The sequence below is a fragment of the Rousettus aegyptiacus genome, unplaced genomic scaffold, assembly GCF_014176215.1.
Source record: "Rousettus aegyptiacus isolate mRouAeg1 unplaced genomic scaffold, mRouAeg1.p scaffold_m13_p_1, whole genome shotgun sequence".
Taxonomy (NCBI): Eukaryota; Metazoa; Chordata; class Mammalia; order Chiroptera; family Pteropodidae; genus Rousettus; species Rousettus aegyptiacus.
In genome coordinates, this window is record NW_023416284.1 from 88759276 (window position 1) to 88783449 (window position 24174).

The 24174-nt window shown below is 47.8% G+C and overlaps 2 protein-coding genes across 2 annotated transcripts; both read right to left on the reverse strand.

The window, feature by feature from the left end:
* Positions 1-12442: 12442 nt before the first annotated feature.
* On the reverse strand, positions 12443-13748 carry CUNH6orf15 (chromosome unknown C6orf15 homolog). Its single transcript, XM_016136848.2, has 2 exons — positions 13662-13748; positions 12443-13431 (listed from the first exon to the last, which is right to left on the reverse strand). Exons 1-2 carry the CDS (start codon positions 13726-13728, stop codon positions 12590-12592), a joined length of 909 nt encoding a protein of 302 aa, XP_015992334.2. The 5' UTR covers positions 13729-13748; the 3' UTR covers positions 12443-12589.
* A 3493-nt stretch (positions 13749-17241) lies between these two features.
* CDSN (corneodesmosin) lies at positions 17242-20936 on the reverse strand. Its single transcript, XM_016136849.2, has 3 exons — positions 20852-20936; positions 18695-18845; positions 17242-18541 (listed from the first exon to the last, which is right to left on the reverse strand). The coding sequence occupies exons 1-3, from the start codon at positions 20934-20936 to the stop codon at positions 17242-17244; spliced, it is 1536 nt and encodes a 511-aa protein (XP_015992335.2).
* Positions 20937-24174: the final 3238 nt, after the last annotated feature.

A 24174-nucleotide genomic window follows, 5' to 3' on the forward strand; every position in this document is an offset into this window, starting at 1 on the left:
GGCCAGTGCTCGCTGTTGGGGGCCCCTGGGTAGAACTCTCCAAGCAGCAAGCTGAGAGTAGGCCCCTATTATCTGCATTACAGCCTCACCTACATGCCCTCTGAGAAGCTGCCACAGAAAAAAAGTCCCTAGAGGGGGGGGGGCGGCACAGCTAAAACACCCCAGGTGAAAATATAAGGAAAGAAAAGGAGTGGAGGGGAAATAAAAGTAGAAGAGGCAGTAGCGAGGAAAGAGAAGGCGCAAAGGAACGGAGAAGGGCGTGAGAGAGAGGAGGAGGACAAGTAGGAGAAACACATGACAAGAGGCGGCCCTAGAGGGAAGCAGCAGCGACATCTAGACAACAAACGTCCAGTGTCGGGACGGCTGCCAGGCCCTTCCGTTGGGGGAGCCCGGCTCAGTCCCACAAGTCTCTCTAGAGATGGGAGGACTGCAAGATTTCAGGAAGAACAGCAGCTCTAACTTGGGCTTTGGAGACGGGAGTCACTTAAGGGCGGGAGGAAGAGAGGGGAGAGGGTTAGGGAGTGGTGCGGAGGGAGCGAGGATGAGGAACTGTGACGCAAGAGGTCTGAATTCAGGATACAGGGAGGCCAGTAGACATTGCTTGATGCCAGTCCGCGCTCAACCAGTTCCCTAATGCTGATTTTATACAGTTCTCAGTGTGCCGGGTCTTGTGCCTGGGAGTGGCCGCGCGCCCTGCCCGCGCGCCCTGCCCGCGCGCCCTGCCCGCGCGCCCTGCCCGCGCGCCCTGCCCGCGCGCCCTGCCCGCGCGCCCTGCCCCACTACCGGAAGGTTCTGCTGTGAGGCTGCGCCGTGGCCAGCCAACCGCATCCCCACGGAAACTGCGCATGTGCTTCTGCGAGAGGAGGGGCAAAAGGCTCCAGGCTGTGGTCACTGTCAGAGTCGTCATGGTGAAAAGCAAACGGGGTTTGGGATCTAAGGCTCTATAGAAGTGGAAAGTGAATGTTAGGGAGCGATCTGAACTGCCCCAGGGGGGTTTCGCTTTGCTGCCTCTCGTTTATTTATCCCAGCGGAAGCAGTCTGAGGGTGCAGTAGATCCAGTCCTTAAATCTCGAAGAGTATAGGGAGAAGAAAGGATGGTAGGGGGCGGATTTCAAAGTCATTGTGTGGAAAGAAGCTACGATCACAAAAGAACTTCAGCTGGACAGTGACTTCAGGAGCAGAGGGAGGAGGAGGAGATGGAATCTTGACAAGTACGTTTAGAGCTCTGGGGCTCATAAATATTCAGAGTGTAAACCTTCGTCTCCTTTCCCCAGTGGTGGCGCCTTTTCTTGTTCACAAAGCTACCGAAAGGGCTGGCACCTTCACGCATCTCCTGCCTCAGCCTGCCCTCCTCTGGAAGATTTCAGTGCGGACAGGAGCGGGTTTTCCCCACTTCCCCTATTTAAAATATGTCATCTTACCATCTCAAAACTGAGAATAATTAATGGTTATAGCCTTGGGAGTAATAGAAGTGGCAATAGTTGTAGCAGCTGTGCTAAATTATCTACATGAATGGTCTCATTTAATCCATTCAAGGAAGGAAGCATTATTATTATCTCCATTTTCAAATAAACTAAAAGAGCTTTTCTAACCTGCCCTCCCTCAACAGCTACTGTTGACAGAATTAAATGTGCTCATACAATAAGCCATCTAGTACTCTCAGTCTCTCCTTAGTGCTTGTTCCTTTCTCTTTTGTTCCCCTGGAAAGCATTACAAATTAGCTTACCTCATGTAAAATGAAGCAAGGGTGTAGGCTGCACTGTGTGCTTGGCCCAGGAAGCTCCCTTATGAGCTCTGGAACAATCCTCACTCCCAGAAAGGAAAATGGAACAGATAAGATATTGCTGGGTCTCTGGTTTAGGGACCATTTAGCTCTTGAGGTGGAGTACTCTTGCCCCACTCTTTAGGGTACCCACCTCCTAGCAGCAGGATTCCTGGAATGGAAGGCCAGCTGCCAGTCATACTGTTACTTAGTGACCAAGAAATTAGAGAGGTGGATATTTTGGGGACATTTCATGCAGGTCACAGTAGAATTCAGTCCTGGAATAAAACGTATTCATTTATATCAGCCTTGTTTTAAACATAATCTAAAATAGCTTAACACAGTAAAAAATTATGAGGGAAAATGAAGAGTTAGCAAAATCAGATAAAACCAAAAGTGAGGTTAGTATAACCATGCCAGGCAGACCACGACTTTAGAACTGAGCTCTCCAGCAGCCAATTCAAAGAGGGAAACACAGTCATTACTTGGCTCCAAGTGTTTCCAAAGTAAAAAGAGACCAGAGCTCAGAAGTACAATTCCTCCTTTTTCTGAGGCCAGGAGGCAGTTTTCCTGTGGTGCCTATGAACTGGAAGTGGTGTGACAAGTGAACAACATCTCAGCCACATCCTTAACATAAACACATGTTTCATAAGATTCATTCATTTCATCCAGTGTCCTTGTGACAGGGGTGGCACTGTGTTCAGGTAGAAACATTCAGAGTAATGCAATCCATGTGCCTGCCCATCCTGCTGGTCTGGCTTAATCCAGGGAGATTCTGGTGTAATCATTAAAATCATATTCTTTCATCAAACTGACACAAGAAGTTCTCTCTCCACTTATCTTTTGATAGGTAGAGCATGACTGTGAGCTCAATGTTATAATAGTTCACATTGCAGCCATTTGGGGCTGCTGATTAAAAGCAGATTATGACAGAAAAAACAGGTATGGCCAAAACAGGCCAATCTCCCCACAGGGAGTGATGACAAAATAGCACACAACTTTAATCTCCTGTGCCCTCCTTTCCTAGGCTCCATAAAAACCACCCCCTTCTGCAGCCACATTCTTTCTTCAGATGGGGCCCAGTACTATGGATTCTATTTTTTCTTCTTTAATTCTAATGTCCATTCAGGCATGCTTCCAGGGTTACCCTTTGATTGGACTTGATTACTCCCGAATTTCCTTAGTATCATCTTCAGTTCCCTCCCTCTCATTCACTGTGTGCAAATTTACCACAATTTTTGCTCATGGATGATTAACTTCCATCTAACTTCACAGGAAGCCCTTTACTAGCTGTGTGACTTTAGGCAAGTTGCTAAACCTCTCTGAGCTTTATTTTCATCATTTATCATGTCGATAGCTTACTTTGGAGGGTTGTTTGAAATCAAATTGTAATAACAGTAACAGTAGCAAAACTTTATTGTGTTCTTATTGTGCCAGGCATCATGCTCAGCATTTAACATGCAACGATTTCATTGAGTAATCTCAACAATCCCATCACGTGGGAACTCTGACTATCCCTGTTTTACAGATAAGGAAACAGAGGCTTAGAGAGTTTAGTGTTTGGCCCATTAGTCACAGTAGTTACTAATCATTGAATAATTATTCAATGTCATGAGAAAGGCGCAGGGCATGGGAGTTCAGCGAGGGGTCAGGAAAGATTTCTGGAATAAGGAAGAAATCATTTGCAGATGAATGTCATTATTTTGTTTGTTTTCATTGTAAACCTAGTATTCCTTGAAAAGGTTCAAACAATGCCTGTAGTTACAAAGTGAAAACTTGAAAAGCTTCCACCGCCCAGGGAGTAACCACTGAGCAACATCCTGATGTAACTTTCTCTATGAATATACTTTTTAAAAAAGAGATTAAGCTGTGTGTCTATATTATTTTATTTTTTCCAGGTATCATTTTTTTTCTTTCCTGATTTTCATTGAAAGGATTGTTTACTGTGTTGTTTCAGTCTTTCCAATAGTTTAAACATGGACTTTCAAGTTCTAGTGTAATTCGTGGTTACTTTTACATTTTTAAGAAAGCTATTTAAAGTTATATTTTTATTTAACATCGAACAATTATCAGTATCCTTAGTCTTTCCCCTAAACCAAACATACATTCGCTTCTTTCCTCATCCTGTCTCCCCTACTGTAACCTCCCAAGTCTCTCCCCAGTTTTGTTAAAATCTTCTGGAACTGGAATCTCCAGTGGCTGAATGGGCCATTGAATAGGCAGAGAAAGAGGAGGTAGGTGGATAACAGGAACGAGGCTGCACCATGGCAGGCCCTACAAACTGAGAGATTGAAATTAACTGCATAGGATGATGTGAACATAAAAATTCCTAACTAAAAGTGGGTCATGATGGGTACTCACATTCCAGGCCTGTAGCTTCCTTGACAAAGATCAATTGTTGCCACAAGTGAACCTGTCTATTATATTTTTGCCTGTAAGATAGCGTGCCCTTGGAATGTCGGAGCAATCTCCTTTTTCCCCCTCCGGACACCTCAGGGCATACCCACTGCACCAGAGCGCAAGACCACAGAATTCTACATTGTTATCTTGTCCCCAAATGCCATCTCTGTGTGTTACAAATGTTCATTATTAACTACCTGTACTCACCGATGTAAAAGAAGTATGTGTCTCTCCATTTACTCTTTATCCAGCCCCAGAAATTTCCCTGCTTTGCTTTCTCCTGCCCCCTTAATCTATCACCAATGGATTTCATCTACCCTTCCTTACATCTTCTCCTTTGAGTATAAAATAAGTTCCAAAACTGCCATTCTCAATCTATTGAGATTTTGCTTCCTGGCAATTGTCCTTAGTTTGGCTCAAATAAACTCAAAAAAAAAAAAATCTCTACAGGTTTGGACGTTTCTTGTGTTAACAATGGCCAAGAGCTCAAGGACTCAAGAGCTGGGCACAGGGCAGGTGGGCTGGGCAGGGGTCCTGGTGCATTCTTACATTCATCCATTGATTCTGCAGACATTCTCTGAGTTCTATCAGTGGGGCTTGCCATAACACAGAGCAAGACCCAGGGGTGAGGGTGAGGAGCAAAGGAAGCCAAACTCCAGAAGGGCCCTTGGTCACATGTGAATGACCTTCAGTGCAAGCTCCAGGTTCTGCAACCACCAATAAATAGATGGGCAGGAGAATCCTCTTTTTGGAACCAACTTTTTCTTCTTTGTATTAAAATATATGTAACATAAAATTTACCATCTTAACCATTTTTAAGTGTATAGTTCAGTAATATTAAATGTACACTGCTGTGCAACCATCACCAACATCCATCATCCCTCTTTTCACTTTGTAAATCTAAAATTCTATACTATTAAACAGTAACTCTTCATCTTACCCCCACGCCCAGCTCAAGCTGACTTTAGGACGGGCTGGAGGAGACAAAACCTATGCTGTGAGGCCAATTAGGAGATCGTTGTAACCATGGAGGCAGGAGGCAAGGAGGATTCCCACGTGAGAAAGAAGGGCATAAACAGGAAACAAATGTAATCATTAAAGAAAAGCACCTCCCTCTACAGAAAGTGCACATTGTTCCAGCCGCAGAACTATCTGAGGAGTCATTTCCTCTCCTGCCCACCTGGAGTCAGCCCCGGCCAAAGCCAAGCACCTCAACCTGCTCTCTGTGCACTTAATAACGCTTTTCTGCACCCATTTCTCACGTTATTGAAACTCCCAGATCATCAGAAGCTACCTCTTAGCTCATCCAAACCCACTCCCCTTCGATCCCTTCACCCAGAGAAATTGTTTATAAGGTAAATAAATTACTCCCCTGCCTCAAACTCTTGAATTTCCATGGTTCTTCAGATAAAGATAAAACACAAAATCTCTGGAAGAGCCTATGAGGTCTCATGGGATCTGCTCCAGCACCTCCCCTCAGCCCCTCTCCATGGTCCTCGGGCTCCCATGGTTCTGCAGATGCTCCAAGCTCCTCCCCCAGGACTTCATACAGGTGCTCCTTTTGCCAGAAGGTGCCTGGCCCCCACCACCATCCCCCAAGCCCATCACGCACACACTTACACACAGGAATTGCCCTCCTTTCTAGCACTTTACTGTTTTAAATTCGGTATTCTTTGTATAAACATGTGACTGTGTCTTTCTCTGCCGTCGACCTGAAAGTTCTGGAGGGGAGGAAGAGGGACCACATAAGCCATGTTCCCCACTGCGGCCATACCTACTGGACATAGTAGGTATGCAAGTATTAATAGCTAAAAGAGTGGATCATGTAACCTGCTCTCAAGAAATTAGAGTCAAGTGCACTTAGTCGCAGGTGACTAGTAAGAACTCAGGTGACCCTAGAGAGGTGTCAGGCAAAGGAGGTATATGTTAAAGTGTTTGTATCAGTTTGCTCGGGCTGCCATTGAAAAAGTACCACAAACTGGGTGGCTTAAATTACAACAGGAATTTGTCGCACAATTCTGGAACTAGAAGTCTGAACTCGAGGTGTCAGCAAGGTTGGCTCCTTCTGAGGGCCATGAAAGAGAATCTATTCCAAGCCTCTCTCTTTGCTTCTGGTAGCCTCAGGTGTTCTTTGGCTTGTGGATGATGTTATCCTTGTGTCTTTATATCATCTTCCCTCTGCAGGTGTCTGTGTCCAAATTTTCCCCTCTTTATAAGGACACCAGTCATATTGGACTAGGACCCATGCTACTGACCTCATTTTAATTTGATTACCTCTATAAAGAACCTACCTCCAGGTAAGGTCATATCCTTAGGTACTGGGAATTAGGACCTAAACACATCTTTTTGGGGCGAAGGGGAACACAATTCAACCTGTAACAGGGTTGAACATGGTCTCATCTCAAATGACTGTAGCTCAAAAAGGCCCTAAACAGGTGAGAGTGCTAGGTGGAAATTCACTGAGCACTTCAACTTCTCCCAATCGAATGACTTCAGACTCTTTAGAATGAACTGGCCCCCAATCCTGATCTCACCTTACCTGAATGTTGCCTAATTCCAACCTTCTCCATACCTATATTAGCCTCCACATGTGCCTTCTTCACTTCATTTTCCCACACGACCTGGTCCAAGTTTGTTCCCCTCCTTTGATCTCTTGGTGATGTAAAAATTCTTCTGGTTACTGACACACACACTCTAATAAAAGGAGGATACAATGAATATATCACGTTAAATTAACAACCTCAATGTAAATCGACTATCTTACAACAGAGAAGGTAGCATTTTTACCACTGACTCTCATGTGGACCCCCAGCAGCTTGCCTGGTTTCAAATACTATCCATAAAATGCGAGTTTCGGATGATAGCTGATTTCATGTCTTAGGGAAAGAATTAGGACAGGACTTGAATGTTCCGTGTTGCCAGAAAGCAAGGATGCTTCAAGAATGTCAAGGAAATTATTGAACAGGACAAAGGAGCCAACTTAAAGGTGCGCCATTGTTCAACTTGAGACAACTGAGAAGAGAATGAGGGGGAGGAATGATAATTATAGTTATTGAAGTAAATCGAGGCTGTAGAAAGCCATGAGGTCATTACGATACTCAAAAGATAAAAGTTAAAGTGCACAAAAGATGACTGTAATAAAAAAAAATGGAGTTTTAAAAAATTGATTTTAATAAAAGGGAATTGTTCATTTTGTATCTTCTGTCAATTATGTGTCTGTTTATAAAGCAGAGGTAGGTTCCTTTCATCTGCTCACTTTGATCTGTGGAAGCAGAAAAGAAAAACACAGGGAATGGTGAGAGAGCCAAGTAGCCCCACCATAAGTATGAACTTTAGCAGAAATAAAAATGCCTGACAAAGACTGATGTCAGGGGCAATAATGAGAGAGAAGGTGATTTCGATAGTAGGTACCAAGGCAATAAATTAACCAAAAGATCACTAAATAAAGAGAGCTAACAAAGTCAATTTAATTCCTCATCTCCTAGACTATCTAGATTGTCCTACTAATTAAAATTTTAAAAAATACAAACAAGGAACAAATAAGATTCATAACACTAATAGGTCAAGTCAGTATACACAATGAGAGAAAAAAATGTATTATGCAATACTGGTCAAGAGAGAAAGGAAGGAAAACAGGAGGCAGTGGAGAAGATGGAGACGGAGCGGCAGCTCGTGCTGGTGACCAGCAGCACAGGCTTGAGCCATGAATTGTGCAAACCAGGCTCATGGCCACCCAAAACTCAAGTGGTCAAAATGTAGTTCCTGAGATTACTGAAATCTCAGGATAGTATAAAAATAGAAAATACTAATATCCTGGAAAGGTAAGCCAGGAATAGAAAAGATAGAGAAGGAGAATGAAAAAAAAATATGAGTTTCTATCCACAGTACTAGCCTTTCGTAGCTGATTTTTAGTGGCAGTGAACAGTTTTGTAATCACTGTAACTACTCTTGCATTTGTTTCTTAGAGGGTTTAAGATATTAAAGAGAATCTTATATATCAGACTAAGATTTTAATTAAATGCTTAAATTAGTTTCAGTGTGAACAATATTTAATGTTTGAATAAATTTAGTCTATCAAATCCGTAAGTTTTTATGTAGTAGTTGTGTAAGTAGTGTGTAAATAGAGGAATTGAACAGAGAGCCCTGAATCAATGGGGTACAGGAGGGTTCTGATGGGATGAGGCAAGGGGAAAAGTCCAGCGCAGGTGACAGGCAGTCAGACCCTGCCAGGGGAGAACACTGATGGGTGGCTCTGGGTAGCAGGGGGCGGTTTGAGCACAGAAAAAGGATACAGAGAAAGGAGACAGAGGGACAGTGGGAAAGGTGCCAAAGAAAACAGCTTCCACTCCATCAGTCATAACTGCCATCCTGAGGCCAGGAAGGACTGATCGGTGTTGAAAAAATCCCACAATGGGGCTTGCGTAGCCAGAGACCATCTCAGACTGAAAATTATTTCACATCAGCCTAGCTACTCCTTTAGAAAAAACAACTATGGCACCAGCTTTACTACCACTTTGAGATAAACCATATCCACCCCATTAATTTCCATGGAGCCAACAATAACCTCTAGAACAGCCACTGCTACTGAGAGTGCGAAAATGTTTATTCCTATCTTGGTCATAACCATGTCTCTAAGACCTGAAACTCCTATTCTCCTTCTACTATCCCTACCCTGGATGGTACAGGCCTCCATGACCAGGATTTTTAATACATGGATAGAACTAGAAACCCTGGTGTGTGACTGATACTCCTCAGGGCTTCCGTAGTCAGTCACATATGTGACAATATGGGTTAGTAAAGGTGACTGTCTCCTAAGTGTCTTACTAGTTCCCTGACAGTGACAGCAGAATGCCGACAACAGGGGACATCCTTTCAGTTTAATGATAAGAGGAACGAAAGAGGTCAGCATTTGGTCCAGAGAGAGATACAAAACCAAAGCCTGACTGCTGGTCTTTAGGTGACATGAAAAGGTGGGCGCAAATGCACTTGCTGGAGGGAGGACCCCAGGTGGTGAGTAAGCTGTTAGGGCTGAAGAATCTCACCTTCGCCTGCTCTATGCAGTTTGCCCACCATGCTTGCAGTTTCCAAATGGTACCAGAGCCAAGCTCCACCTCTTACTACCTGAGTGACTTTGGGCAAGTTACCTAACCTTGCTGAGCCTCAGTTTCTTCACCTATAAAATGAAAATAATAATAATGGGTACATCCTAGAACTGATGTGAGAATTGAAATGACCCTGTAACACATTTTGCTCATGGTGATTATATGATAAAGGAAGCTATTATTATTATCATCGAAGAGTGTGTAAGAGAAAAACATCTGAGTGAACATAGTTTGAGGAATAAAATACTTAAATGAGAAGTCAGCTCTTTCTTCTTGGTCTTGCAATAATTCTCTTGAGTGTGATTCCCAGCGGCAAGCATCACACCAACTTCAACCATCGACTATGGCCACCCCACCAGACCAGCTTCCTGCTGTGGGGCTGAGAACTTTTGTTCTGTGTGGTCCCACCAGCCTCACTGGGACAACATACTGCATTATAATCAATCTGTTATAATTGCTCAGAGTTTTTCAGTCTCTAATGCACTTTATCATTATCTTAATCAAACTTCCTAACTATCCTGTGAGGAGACTGGACACTACTTTCATTCCATATGACAGATAAGAAAACTAAGGTCCACAGAGGTAAATGACTCACCTAAATTGACACAACAGAGAAGGCTGCATCAGCACGTAGAAAGGGGAACCTCTGTATTCTGGCTGCTAGACAAGTGCTCTTTCTGCTGCACTCCGTCCCTCCCTCCTAGGAGAGGAGACATGACTCCTGTGACTCCAGCCACCATTCCCACCAATTAACCACTAACAAATATGAAAAACTCAGTATACCAGCCACCACTTGCACCACAAACCTTAGGACCTCTATTATGTCACAGATTACTGATCCATCAGGAATATGTTTTTAACAACCTACCTTAAGGCACAGGCCTCTGACAGGGCCGACCACAGCTACTCTGGGACCCTCCATTAGCACAGACTCCTTCAGCTCAATGTTATCTCTGTGCAAGCCTTAGCTCGCTGCCCTCTCTGGGCCTCAGTATATCCACATGTACAATGGGCCCAGCAGTACCCACCTGATGGGATTGTTCTGGGGATTAGCTGCGAGGCCGTGTGTGGAAGCACCTCATCCAGAGACTGGCACAAAGTGGTACTCAATAAAAGTTAGATGAGTTTTTGTTAATTGCGTATTGTGCTAGAACTCTCCCTAGACAGACAATGACAAAAATTAGGTTTGAGTCATTGACTCTGTCACTTGTTAGCTATGTAACTTTGTGTAAATTGTTCGATCCCTTTGAACCTCAGTTTCTTTATCTTAAACACCTTCCTTAGGGATGGTAGTGAGGGTTAAATGATGAAATGTACAGAGTATTTTATGAGCTGAGAAGGGCTCTGGGCTGTTCGTAAAAAAAATATCAGTTAGGCTATGGGAGAGTCACACAAAAGTATAGATTAGAGTCTGTGGTGCAGCCCTGTGGTTTAGGAATAAGGTGGAAGAAGAGAGAAGGCAGAGGAAGCTGAGAGAGGTGTGGGGGTGGGGGTTCACTCTGTTTGCAGAGTGCCAATCTTGGTCCAGACAGTGTCCATGGTTTTGAGGGTGCAGCAGTGAACAAAACAAAGTCCTTGTCCTTGTGGTACTGGGGTTTGGGGCAACCAGAAAGAGGGATAGAGAGAAATAAGACCATAAGCCTGAGAGAAGAGACAGGTGTTGAAGGCAGAATCACAGAACCAGGACAGGAAGAAATTCTGAGTCTAAGGTGGGAAGGAATTGCGGGAGGAAGTTGAGGTGGTAGAGAAGCAGGAGTGGTTGTTGATGGGAAAGTGTCCCGAGGAGGAATTCTTGGTGCAGGATGGAGTATGATGGCAGACACTGGAGCAGGAGAATTTCCTCTGAGAACACCCACCTCCCACTCAGGCAAGTAGCTCCCCATCCCTCCAGTTCTGGCATTTATCTTCCTTCCACTTCTTCCCCAACAATCTTTCCAATTCCCAGGACCAGGGGAGATCCTGAGACTGTGCAGAGGGTACATACATCTGGACCAGTGAAATACACATACCACACGGGGAAATTCACATGCCCTCTGGAAACCCCGTCATCCCCAGATGGCTAGCTTCTCTCTATGCTTCTTAGAATGACTCCCTTCCTCTGCCTCACTCCAGCATCGGTACAAAAATGCCAAGCTCCTGGGAAAATCAAAGGGAGGGGAGAGAACTAGTGTGACCAAAAGAAGTGCCATCACTTGGGAATAAAAGTATCAAATGCAGCCATAGGTAGTATTGTTGGCTCAAGGTTTTTCTTTCCCTTTCCTTCTCTCTTTCCTTTCTTCCTTTATTAAGGTCTGCTATTTATTTAGAAAATGTTCAAAGTGTGTGGTTCTTTAGGGCACAATGTGCCAAGTGATGCATGGAAGGGAGGAGATCAGTGCACCCTTGGCTTCCAAGAAGATTGACTTCCTGGGGAAATAAAGATAAGCATAGACAAAATGATTTTCTCTGACTCTCTGTTTCTCTGTGAATCAAAGGGTACTCGTTCTCCACTTGGCCCTGGTACCAACTTCCTGGATCTCATCCTTCAATCCTGTCACAGGTGCTGTGGGTCTCAGGGCTGGCGGCTTCTGGATCTGGCTGTGATCCAGGCTCACAGCTAGGAATAGGACCTCGGATTTAGAATGTTATATTAATGTAGTAGGGCTCCTGTGCTGAACATATGTAAACATTCAGCTTATTACATCACATATGTGTGGCAGAATGCCACTATTGTACTCTGATATATGTGGAGCCCATGTGGTCCCCTGGGGAGCAGCAGGAGCGTGTTCCTCACAACAGAAGTGTGGTCTCCGCAATAAAGTTGGTGTCTGCCGTTTCATTCTCATGTCGGCCCCTCATGCATTCTTCCAACTGGGCGTCTCACCACCGAAACTTTCCCTTCTTAGTCAACTAGGTGCTGACATGTGCCATCTCAGTTAATCCTGTTGCCCGTCTTTTCTTTGTCAGATTTTAGGACAATTCTGGAACCAGCTCTCCCACCTGGCCAAGTGAGACCATGAGGCTACATCCCCAAATGCCTGGGCTTTGACACTTTGCAAAGGATAAGGACAACAAGAGAGCATCGGAAGTTCTTTAGGGAGACTTGGAGATGGCTAGAAAATGGAGATAGACAAAACTCACTTCAGTTTGTACCCAGAAGAAAAGACATTGCGAAGGAGCAGATTCAATAATTGCTTGTGTTTTATTGGCAATCATCATGGGGTAGCAGGGAAGATGGTGCTACAAACTATGCTGATTAAATCTTGATTTAGCTCACACTGCAAGGAGTGGGAGCAGGACTCCCTTTTTTGACTTCCAATTTGGGGTTTCCCCCTCTGTCATTCTCCTAACCCCACTGTGACCCAGGGTTTTGAAGATTGGGGAAGTCGGCCGGCATGTTCCAAGAAGAGGCAGGAGGATAGAGAACTCTTAAAGGAAACCGATTATTAATGCCTGGATGTAAATGGATATTCCCCCAGCTGGAATCTGGATACCGATTAACATTCCCCCAGCTAGAACTTGGGTATTGATTATTGATACCCCAGGTTCCCATAGGATGTGGCATAGGCCTTGTTCCCCATCCAGTTCCAGGACCTCCACCTCCCCAGGACACACTGGGACTCAAGGTTCCCCAGGGGTGACCTGGCAGAAGTGGCTGTTGAATCCTCTTGATGGGAGACCAATGTGGGTTTTGGGCAATGATTTCTCCCTGGGCTCTCTGGATGTTGGAACGGGGTGGCTGCCTAGACTCAGCATCCTGGTGGAGGAGTGAAGCCTCAGGCGAGGGGCCTGCAGAGTGTGCAGAGGACCCACCTCCCAGGGGGAGGGCAGTGGCACTAGAAGGCAAAGACAGTTCTTCGGGCAGCACTTCTTCCACCTGGTCCTCCATCGCAGCAGCCGCCATCTGCCGAGGATCTTCAGAGGGCCAGGATTCCGTGGAGGGCAGTCCCCAAGAAGGGGGCCACCTCTGAACCCCAGAATCTCCTGCTGGTTGAGAGCTGTCTGATGGAGAAGCATTGGGCTTCAGAAGAACCCTTGCTAAATCATTAGCCCTAGGATCTTGTTGAGACTGAGGATGTTTGGAGTTGGAGAGGCTGGTTGAGGAAGGTTGTCGAAGCAGAGGCAAGTTGGTCCTCAAGTCTTGGGTAATTTTCTTTTCCACTACACCGATGCTCCGGGCAAAGAGGCCTTAGGGAAAGGGAAGAGGAGGATATTTGAAGCAAAGAAGCCTTAGGGAAAGCCTTCCTTCACTGATTTCCTGATTCCCTTTGCTTTGAGTTCTTTTACTTCCCCAAAGCCCACTCTTACTTCCCCTAGGAACCCAAGGGTGCACTGTTCTGCTTTTACCCCTTCCCTTAATTCCAGTTCCCCAGGACCCCCAGTTCCCTCCTGCCCAAGGGCCAGCACAGCCTCTATACCTGAAAGATGAAGGCAGACCAGGAGCAAGCCCAGAGGAGCCCAGCTCCCCACCACACAGCCCCTCATCTTACTCAGCTCCTAGCATCTCCCTTGGCCTCAAGACAGCCAGCCTTTTATCCTGTTAGTGGGGCGGGAACAGCAGAAACAGGCTGGGCCAGTGGTTGTGGAGACAATAAATCTCTACATTCCATCCTCATTCCTGATGTGGTCTGTGGCAACAGGTGTCATTTGAATACCCCAGGGAAGCTGAGTGTTCCCACCCTGGCTCCTTTCCTCAAGCTCCCCACCCCTTCCTGACCCAGGTGTCCTGGCTCAGAGCTCATCACCTGTTGCCAGCCCTATTCTTACTTGGCTCACTGCACCAAGCACATGAGACCTTTACCCTTGGTTTCCCAATCTCTTCATTGCTTTCTCACAATACACTTGGATCTCTTTTTCTTTCTGGGATCCAGATCATTGTCTCCCAGCAACCCTTTCTCATGCATCCATACAGCTCCTTTGTCTTGACTCCAACCTGCAGAAGGTTCTGGGGACAGAAGTGGCCACCATTTGAGGGGTTGTTCTAGATGAGACCCTGTATTTATAGAAACAGACTTTGTCACCATCCTTAAGAGATGGTGGTGTAGTGACTTCCCATTGCTGCTATAACAAATAACCACAAACTTAGTGACTTACGAGAACACAAATGTATTATCTTATAATTTTGAAGATTGGAATTCTGGCACAGGTCTCACCATGTTTAAATCAAGGTGTCAGCAGGGTTAGGTTCCTTTCTGGAGGCTCTAGGAGAGAATCCATTCACTCATGTTTTCCAGTTTCTAGAAGCCACCTGAGGTCCTTGGCTCATGGTCTTTTTCTCCATGTTCAAGGACAGAAGCAGCAGGATCTTCTCACATTGCATCACTCTAATCTCCTCTTCCTCTTCCACTTTTAAAGACACTTATGATTACATTGGGTCCACCCAAATAATTCAGGATAATCTGTTTATTTTAAGGTCAGCTGACTAACAATCTTAATTCCATCTGTGCCCTTAATTTCTCTTTGCTAGGCTACCTAATATATTTACAGTTTCTAGGGATTAGGATGTGAACAACATTGGGGGCGGGGCGTCATTCTTCCTATCACAGATCGTCAGATCTGTCCACAGAATATAAGAAATACAAAGAGAGAGAGAGAGAGAGAGAGAGAGAGAGAGAGAGAGAGAGAGAGAGAGAGAGAGAGAGAGCGCACAAGCAAGCAGTTGTTTTTAACTAATAGTAGAAGAGGGCATTTGAATGCTTTTATCAAATGGCCGTGAGTTGATCATTGTTAAGACTAGGTGATGGGAGCATAAGTATTCATTAACTATTTGTCCACTCTTCAGTGCACTTGAAATTTTTACAACAAAAAGTGTTTAAATGCCTTCGTTCTCTCTGTTGCCTCCAGAATACACCCAGACTAGGCTTCCCTGGTTACATGAAGTCTAAATAGTAGCTGTTAAATTTTATGATACTGTCCTTATCCCAGCTTCTACTGGCTAGCTACTGGAAGAATGAAGAGCTCCTCTCAAGAGCTGACCAATGGGTAGAGGGCAACAGCCTTTTGGGGTGCTATCCACCAGTTTTGCAAAAGCTTTTGACCAGGACCACACCAGAGACTAGAGAAATCTCCACTTTAGAGGCTGTACCCCTCCTGCAGTTATGGTCCATACAGCCTCCGAGGGCCTTGATTCCTGTCATTGGCTGCAGTCCAGGGGCCACATGCCAGACCAAGGGTGACTCAATAGTGATGACAGAAACAAGACTGTCCCAGAGCCCTCCTCCATCTTTAGTCAACCATGCAGGTGGGGTCAGCTGTCTCAGATCATTTCTGAGCAATGTAATGCATTTATGTTGGTTTGGGACTTGGAATTTCAACAGTCCTAAATTTGGGATCAGCTGACACTATCCCAATAGGAGGAAATGGTTTCAATTTTAGGATAGGGTGAATTCATTTGCAGCCAAGCATAGGTTCTAAGAGGTGGCCTGTGCTTTGAGGTGAGGCCCTTCCTATAGCAATAAGCATGCCTGCTTTCCCCTTCTTGGAATGTAAGAACTTCCTGGACCTCAGTGTCTCCCTGGCCTGTCTCCAGGACATAGTCGCATGGTCCTAACCACCCTCTTCACTTTCTCTCTTTTTCTCCCATAGAGGCCACCTCCCCTTCTCCACTCTAGTTCTCTATTCTCTCATGTCCCACAGCTCTCACTCCAGAACCACAGCAGAGGCAGCAAAATGCAGAGGAGGAGGAGACACTATTGGCTCTGTTCTTCCATTGCCTGGGACATTTATGTAGGCCAGTGAGTCACAATGCTTGGCTCTCATCCTAGCTATCTTTTAGTTTCTCCACCTCCAGCTCCCAGAGCAATACCCGCCTGGGCTCCTACTCGGTCACCAGGAATCAGGTCCAGGTGTCCCAGAAACCCAGGAGATCAAAACTCAGGACTCCCAGAGAGGGTGGCATCTAGAAGGTGAGGCAAACTAATGATAGAGGAGGAGTTTGGGTGGGGAGGGTGAAAAATAATTAGGACTCTATAGGGAATAGGAAAGATCCAGATGAATGGGGGAGGAGAGAGAGAATGCATTTCCTGGAACAATGAGAGAAGTGGGAGAAGGGATCTGGGAGATTAGGCTACCTCTACTTTCAGTTCAACAAATATTTATTGTTTTCCTCCTTTGTGGGAGGAGCTGTAAGGTATAGGAAAAACACTGGGCCAACTAACTTATGAATGAAAATGGGGGACATGGGACCTCTAGCGGCATAGGGGAGCACTAACCAGGTCCTAAGAGGAGACTTAGGACTCTAAGAAGGCAAAAAGTCAATCACTAGTTCACATAGTTTATTGAGATGTCTGCTCCAGTTTTCTCGGATGCCCTGGCATCTCCCTCACACAGGGAAGCGTCTGAGCATTGAGGGAAGTGGCATCCAGGAAGGGGGACAGAGATGGAGATCTCAAGAAGCAAGGAAGAGTGTTGGGAACTCACAGAATGTGTGGTGAGCTCCATAGTGGACGGTGGGTATGGAGTGGGGAGTGTGAGAACCCACTGGCATATCATGTTGCTTGACCAGATGGCAAAGAGAGTGAAAAGTGGTCATTGTTTTCAGATAATAGTTTAGATTGTTCTTTATTTGTCAACAGAAGAGAGGAGAGGATGACTTGTCCAAGCATCAGAGTTTCTCTGGGACATTTCAGGGGTTTCCCAGTCAAGAATTTGAATGGGAAGGGTTATCCAATGGGCTATACTATCTCAAAGAAATGGCAGAGGAAACTTTAGGGAGTGGTTGTCTGGCAGAGAGGGTGCTTCAGTAGGACAGGAATCTAAGCAGTAGGAGAGAATGAGAAAAGGGATTTGGAGTCCACAATTTGGAGAGACAAAGAAAAAAGATGTGATAAAGGAGAGTCTGCCACACTGGGTAATGCAGGAAGTAGAGCAGCAATCTTGGAAGGGAGGAGCCTGGGATCCGGGACTTCTCCCAACTGGGAGATGGTGTGTGTGTGTGTGTGTGTGTGTGTGTGTGTGTGTGTGTGTGTGTGTTTACTCGTGCACGTTGCAAAAGCTGACTTATGGACTGTCAAGTAATTCTCCGTGGGGTAGGAAAACTTCAGGGTCAGCCAGCTGGGGCCCCAGAGGCTTCACTTTAGCCAGGATGTCCCGGATGGAGCGGCAGGGCATCTTTCCAGAACTGCCACAGGGTTTGGCGCCAGCTGAGGGATCAGGGTGTGGAGAGCCATCAGGACCCCCACTCAACGTTGAGGAAGACGCAGAAATGCAAGGGTGACCAGGAGAGCTGGACTTGCTGCCGCAGGGCTGAAGAATGATTTTTCCACTTGACTGAGAGCTGGAGCTGCCACTGAAAGAGCCAGTGCCTGGTGGGGAGCAGGGTCCCTGGGAAGCACTGCCACAGGGATGGTAGGATGAACCAGAGCCGCTAGAAACACTAGAACTGCTGTGGATGCCAGAACCAGAGGGGGAACAGGGCCCCTTAGAGCCTGTGGAGCCAACTCCACAGAGCTTAACCCCACCAGAGCCCACTGGCTGGAAAACGATGGCTGAAGAAGCTCCTGACTGGTAGATATTGGAACTGGAAGAGCTGTGGCTGGGGATGATGGGATTGCTGGAGAAGTATTTGCCCTCAGAGATGGGGGGCCCAGCTGCAAATGAGGGCACCCCTGGAGAGCCTTTGACAGGGTTATCTTTGGTGAAGTATCCCACAGGGTAGATTTTTCCCCCACTGTAGGTCATGCCTGGAACTAGATAACTGTCCGAGGAGCCACCCACTACCTCATAGCCACCATAGGATTTGTCTACAGAGGTGATGGGGGGACAGGGCTTGCCTGATAGGCCACCATTGCTACAGGGGGCGCCTTGAACCACTCCGGGGCCACCAGAGCCATGCTGCTCCACCACCACCACCACTGGCCTTTGACCTCCTGACACAGAGTGGGAGTTGGAGATGTAGGAACCAGAGTGTGAGACAATAGGCCCCCCACTGCAGGGAGAGTCGGGGATGTCAGAACTACAGGGGTGTAAGTTAGAGTTGACCCTTTGGCCACCACCGCTGGACATCCAGGAAGTTTGGGAGACAGAAGAGCTTGAGCCTCCTCCAGACTGGGAAGAGCTTATTACAAAGCGAGAAGAACCATCATTGGTTGGTAGAGCTGGGCCAGACCCCGAGTGGGAGCTGCTGCCTGATTGGGAGAAGCTGGATGCACTGGGCAGACCAGAGCCAGACCCAGAAGAGTAGCTGATCTGGGAATACCCTGTTCCTGGCTTAAATAACAAAGATCCTGAGGAACCGCCCTGGGCAACACTGGATCCACTAGAGCCACTGCTGGAGCCGCCGCTGGAGCCGCCACTGGAGCCACTGCTGGAGCCACTGCTGGAGCCACTGCTGGAGCTGCCACTGGAGCCAGTGCTGGAGCCGCCGCTGGAGCCAGTGCTGGAGCCACCACTGGAGCCACTGCTGGAACCACTATGGCCACCACTTGAGCCACTGCTGGAGCCACTGGGACTGGAAATGGAACTGCTGGAACTGCTGGAGCCACCGTGGCTACCGAAGCTACTGGAGTCACCCTTCCCAACGAGACAGGGGTCATTGAGGGAGGTGATACGTGTGGGGTCCTTACAGGGGTCTGAGAAGGTCCCGATGCTCTTTGCCAAGGTCTCTGGGGAGGAAAATCATGGTTAGTAAAAGCCTGAGAGACTTGGCTTTTTCCCTCACCTTTCGGACTCATCTCAGTCACCTGCCACTCTGGTTTCTCCTGAGAGGAGCTCAGAGAGAGTTTGAGGTGGAAAAGGGAGGGAGACCGGTTGTTGTCTCTAAAGGAAAGTGAGATGGCAGAATAAGGGCAGTTCGTTGTTTTGGGAAGAGGTGGCAGGTGGAGGGCAGGACCCTGCAAACATCTACCAGAAAAGAAAATGAGACTTCAAAGTGAGAGGCCTGGAAGAAAGACAAGAGGGAGGTAGAGAGGCAGAATAAATGGTCTACAAGAATGACCTCAAAAAGACAGCGAGGGGGGAGACTGATACTCTGAGAGATGGGAAATAGATCCCCAAGGAAGAAACCTCAGGTAAGACTGTAGGGCCAAATGACAGAGAAGACACAATAGAAAACAATCAGGGACTGAGAAAGGAAAGACAAATAGCAAAAGAGACACTGAGAAAAGAGAAAGCCAGTGGCAGAGGGACTGAAGTAGAGGTCAAGACACTTGAGGACTATGATTCAGTCACCAGCTTCCTCGTGAGAGGTCAGGCTTAGGGGAAAAATGGAAATTCTGTTCCCATCTCAGTGCTGTCCGTGCAGGAAAGCTAGGTCGGGGCCAGATTGTGGGGGCACACACTGTTCCTTCAGAACCTGCTGGTACAGCATGATGGGTCACCACACCCTGATCCACCCTTTTCCCCTGGCCCAGCCCAAGGACACCAGAATGAAACCCTTATTCAAGGCTCATGACCACCATCAGCTTTCTCTCTCTCTACCCAGCCAGCTGTCTGCCCACCCCACCACACCTCCACCATGTTGCTCCTGCTCATATATCCCCCCTGGATGCAGAACCACCTCTTTCCTCAACCTAACCTTTACTTCTAACCCCAGGCTCACCTACTCCCATTCCTCCTCTGCTGCCCCCTCAACTCCTTCTGGTCCTAAGTGACATGATGCAGCTACATACTGTAAGTTATGAAACCTCTCTGAGCTTTAATTTATACATTCAGAGAGGCCATTGGTCTTTCTTCCTCACAGCATTACTGTGCGCACTAAATGCAATTGATTGTGTGGAAGGGGCTTTGAAAAAACAAAGCATTAGACATGACTTATTACTGCCACTCCTCCTTGAACCTTCCACCAACAACCAGGTGTCCACAACTTGTGATGTCCCCCAACAAAAAGAAATTCTCTGCACATTCCCCCAAACCCCAACTCTTCCCACACCTCACTTGCAGCCATCTGCACTAATTGTCTGTCCTCTGCCTCACTCTCCCTCTCTGCTCCCCAACACCACACAGCCTGCTCCACCCTCACGGGGCCATGGACAAAGTTGCTGTGAGAATCCAGTCGACAGCCCAGCCTGCGGTTTGGATCTGGCTTTACTGCTTCTGGATTGGTGCTCCTGACCAGTTTCCTAACCTCTTCGAGCCTCAGCATCTTCATGGGCAGAGTGAGACTAGCAAATACCTCTTACAGTTCTAATGATCAAACGTGCTAATGTATTTAATGTGTGAGAACAGTGTCTGGCTCATAAAAAGAGCTCTATAAATAGTAGCAGTTATTATTGCTTTAAAATATTCAGTCTTCATCTTCTAGAACTCAAATAACAACAACCAACTTTTATATAACCTTCTAGAATTTCCAAAGCACTGTCACATACATAGAGAGACTGAAGTTAGGTGTTATCATTAACCTTATTTTAAAGTGTCAGGAACTGAGGCTCAGAAAGTTTAAGTAACTTGCCTGGGTGACAAAGCAGTTAAGGAGCAGCCCGCAGACTCCAATGTCAGATTCCGGATCCCCACCCCCACCCCCCCACCCCCTTCCTGGGTCCTCTCCTGGACTCTATAGCACAGCGGCTTTCCTCTCAGCCCCAATCCCTTCGGCCTTCCCTGACCTACTATTCGCATCCCTCCTCTCCCACCTCTCCTGCCCTCCCTCCTCCCAGGGCCACCAGCCTCCTACCTGGCAGGAGGAGACCAGCCAGCAGCAGTGCCATCATCCTTCGCCCTCCCATATGCCCCGTCCGGGGTGCCCTTGAGGAGCCCATCTTGGACTGTGGCCTTCTGACTGAGGGCAGGTGGTGGATACCTGGGTCTTTATGGCAGGGTTGGACATTCTCTGGGCAGGAGTCACTGTGGGGAGGGGAGGAGAGGCGGAGGGCAGGTGCCCAGGGGGAGGTTGGTGTGGCCGGGAGGAACTGAAGTAATCAGTAGAGGCATCTGCCTACTCAGCAGCAGAGGTGGCTGCAGTGCTGGGCACCCGTGGCCCCGGGCCCTGATTGGCCCGCCTCTGGCTCTTTGTTGCCTAACCCGAACCAGGCGTTCTGCCCCGATGGTGGCCGCCCACTCTGAGGCGGCCACTCTCACCATGGGCCCAGACACCTGGCTCCTTCACTCCTTGCCTTCCTTGCATTAACCTCCTCATACTCCCTCCACTTGCAGACAGATACTGGCATTTCGACTTTGCCCTCCGCACCTGAGTACCAGCTCTGGCTCCCACTCCCAACACCTGGTTAACCCCACCAGGTTCCCATCCATGAATCTGCAGCTTCCCTTAGGATCCATCATTCTCCTCCATATGTAAGGATCTGCACCCCACACTCTGTGGCCCCTGTTGTCACTGCCCAAGTACCATGCCTGCCACACACCTATCAAGTGTTCCATCAATGAGTGAGCTATTTCTGCTCAGAAACTAAGACTTTACCTTCCAAAACACAAGCTCCCAAGGCTCCCTTCTGGGGCCCTTTAGGGACTGGGTGCCAGAGCCTTAGCCTGGGGAGAGGCTTGGGTTGGGGACCCCTGTCACAGCTGGGCCTCTGTTACTCACAGGCCACTCACAGCTCTTCCCCCCAGATGGTGATCCTGACTCCAGTGGGTGAGCCAGAGCATAATAAGGATAATTGGGGAGGTGGTGGCCTTGCCGCCCATTAGCTAGCTCTTGCGCCTGGATGAGCAAACAGGAAGCACCCAGCTCATATCTGGGGAGAATGAAGGAGGGCCTAGAGTCCAGGGTCTCCGAAGGATAAAAGGCAGGACTGGAGGACCAGAGCCTAGGATCTGCTAAGAGGGGAAGGTTCCTTCTCCATCACATTCCCCTCCCTCCATCACGTTCCCCTCCCTCCTGTTTTGGCCCTGGTCCCACCCCAGCCAACTAATTACTCACTAGTATTGCTGGGAGTATCAGTATCGGAGGGAGGTGCCTGGGAGTCAGGTCAAGCGGCTCTCTCCTGCTCCCCCACGCCCACCCAGACCTCTCCCTGCTACCCTCACCCAGACTCTCATTTCAATACTCCCCAGTCTCCTCATGAGGCTTCCCTGGAGCCCTAGCCTGGTCTCATCCATTCTCCCCATCCCTGCCTGCCTCTCACTTCAACCCAGCACTGCCCGTGGGACTTTTTGCAAAGATGGAAATGTTCTCTGTCTGTGCTACGTAGCCACTAGCCACACGTGGCTACTAAGCATTTGGATTGGGGCTTGTATAACCAACCAAGAAACTGAATGTTTAATTTTATTAAATTTAAATGTGAATAGCCACATGCTACTAGCAGCTACCATCTGATCTAGCCCTTGACTTTTTGCTATCACTCAAAATAGGAGTGGAAAGGAAAAGGGGCCTTGGGAGCTATGGTGAGAGATGGTGATAGAACAGAACCCACTGAAGAGGGTTGATGCAGAATGCGGGGTGGGGCAGGGAACACTGGATTTAGAATCAGAGGACCTGGTTCAAATCGTAGCTAACCTCCCAGCTTTGGGCAACTCGTTAAACTTTTCAGACTATCGATGTCCTCATCTGTCAAATGGGAATATTTCAAATCATGCCTTGTGGGTTTTGGTGACTATAATATGGGAAATTATCAGAAAAATTAAATGGGACGAAGGGCACAGCGCTCCTGGTGCGAGCATTCAACAAACGGAGCTGCAGCGTCCTGTCTGTGTCCTCCACTGGGGGAAAGCAAGTAGGTTGGGCTCATCCTACAGCCCTGGGTTCTTTGTCCACGGTCTCCAGCCCAGCTGACCTAGTCAAGCCTCCTCTGCCCCACCTGCCCCCTTCAAAGCAGCAGAACACTGTGCACATAGGTGTGCTATTAAAAAATGATGTAGCCCCTTCCTCAGTGCCCCTCCTGGCCACGTCTCTTCCCTCCCTAGACTCTCAGACCCCACTGGCTTATCTCCAGGTAGAGAAGAGTAGGAGGGAGGGGGTGCTGGGAGCAGAAAGGGGAGTGGCTGAGAGACGAGAGAAGCAAGGAGCCTTGTGGGCGGAGAGATGGGAAGGAACAGTGGGGCCTGTTCCTTTCTAGCACAGAGGTGGCAAAGTTCGTCCTGTTTTCTTCCTCCCATTCCTTCCAGTGCCGTCAGACCTTGGCCAGGACAGCCATCACTGGTAGAGGCACAGTCTCTTTGGGCCGCTGGTTAGATTTCCAGCCACCCACGCAACCTGGTGTGTGGCCACATTCCCACCCTCCACCCCCAACTGCTGTCCTCCCGTCTACTCTGTCTACGTCTTTCCACTCCATCCTACCACCTGCTCTATGTTTTTTACTCTGCTGTGTCTGTGATGCTCATCATTAGCCCTCTCTCAGCTCAGACAGCTAAAATCTGAAGCTAATAGGGTCTAGCAAGGCAGGGCAGGGACACTGGCTGAGTGCCCACCCAAGCCAGACCACCTTCTGGCTGCTCACCACTTAGCCAATGACTGCGGGTGGTACGGGGGAGTCTGCTATATTTCCTAGTGGCAGAGTACACATGACCCCACCAGCAAGTGCCTGTCCCAATCGATCAACTGGTAAGAGAGTGTGGGTGGCAGGAATACCCACCCCTGATGGAAAAAAAACAAACTTAAAGCATGTGCTTTCCACAGGCAAGATATCAAGGTCCCTGCCCTTGTTCATGAAGAAGGCCAGGCAAGTCCACTCCACGCCATCCAGACTGCTGTACTGCTTCCAGCATCCAGCAGCAAGCACTGGCTCAGTGTGCACGGTCCTGCTTTGGAAGTTGCAGTGAGGAAGAAGATGAATTGCTGCAGTCCAACTTGGAGCACACAGCATGGAGAGAAGGCTGCCATGGAGAGAGGGCCAGGCCTCTGGCTTCCAGGAAGTGGCAGAACTTTTCCTGGGCCTTGAGGAATGAAGGAAACAGGGAGCAGGCAGCTGAGACTCAGGACCCTGGTGGCACTGAAAGTGTATTTAGGAGGAGCACCTGGTTAGGGTTGGCTTGGGAAGCACATGCACAGAGAAAGGGTGGGTGGAGGAATGGCTGTTTGGGCCAGTGCTGTAGGTGGTCTGAACA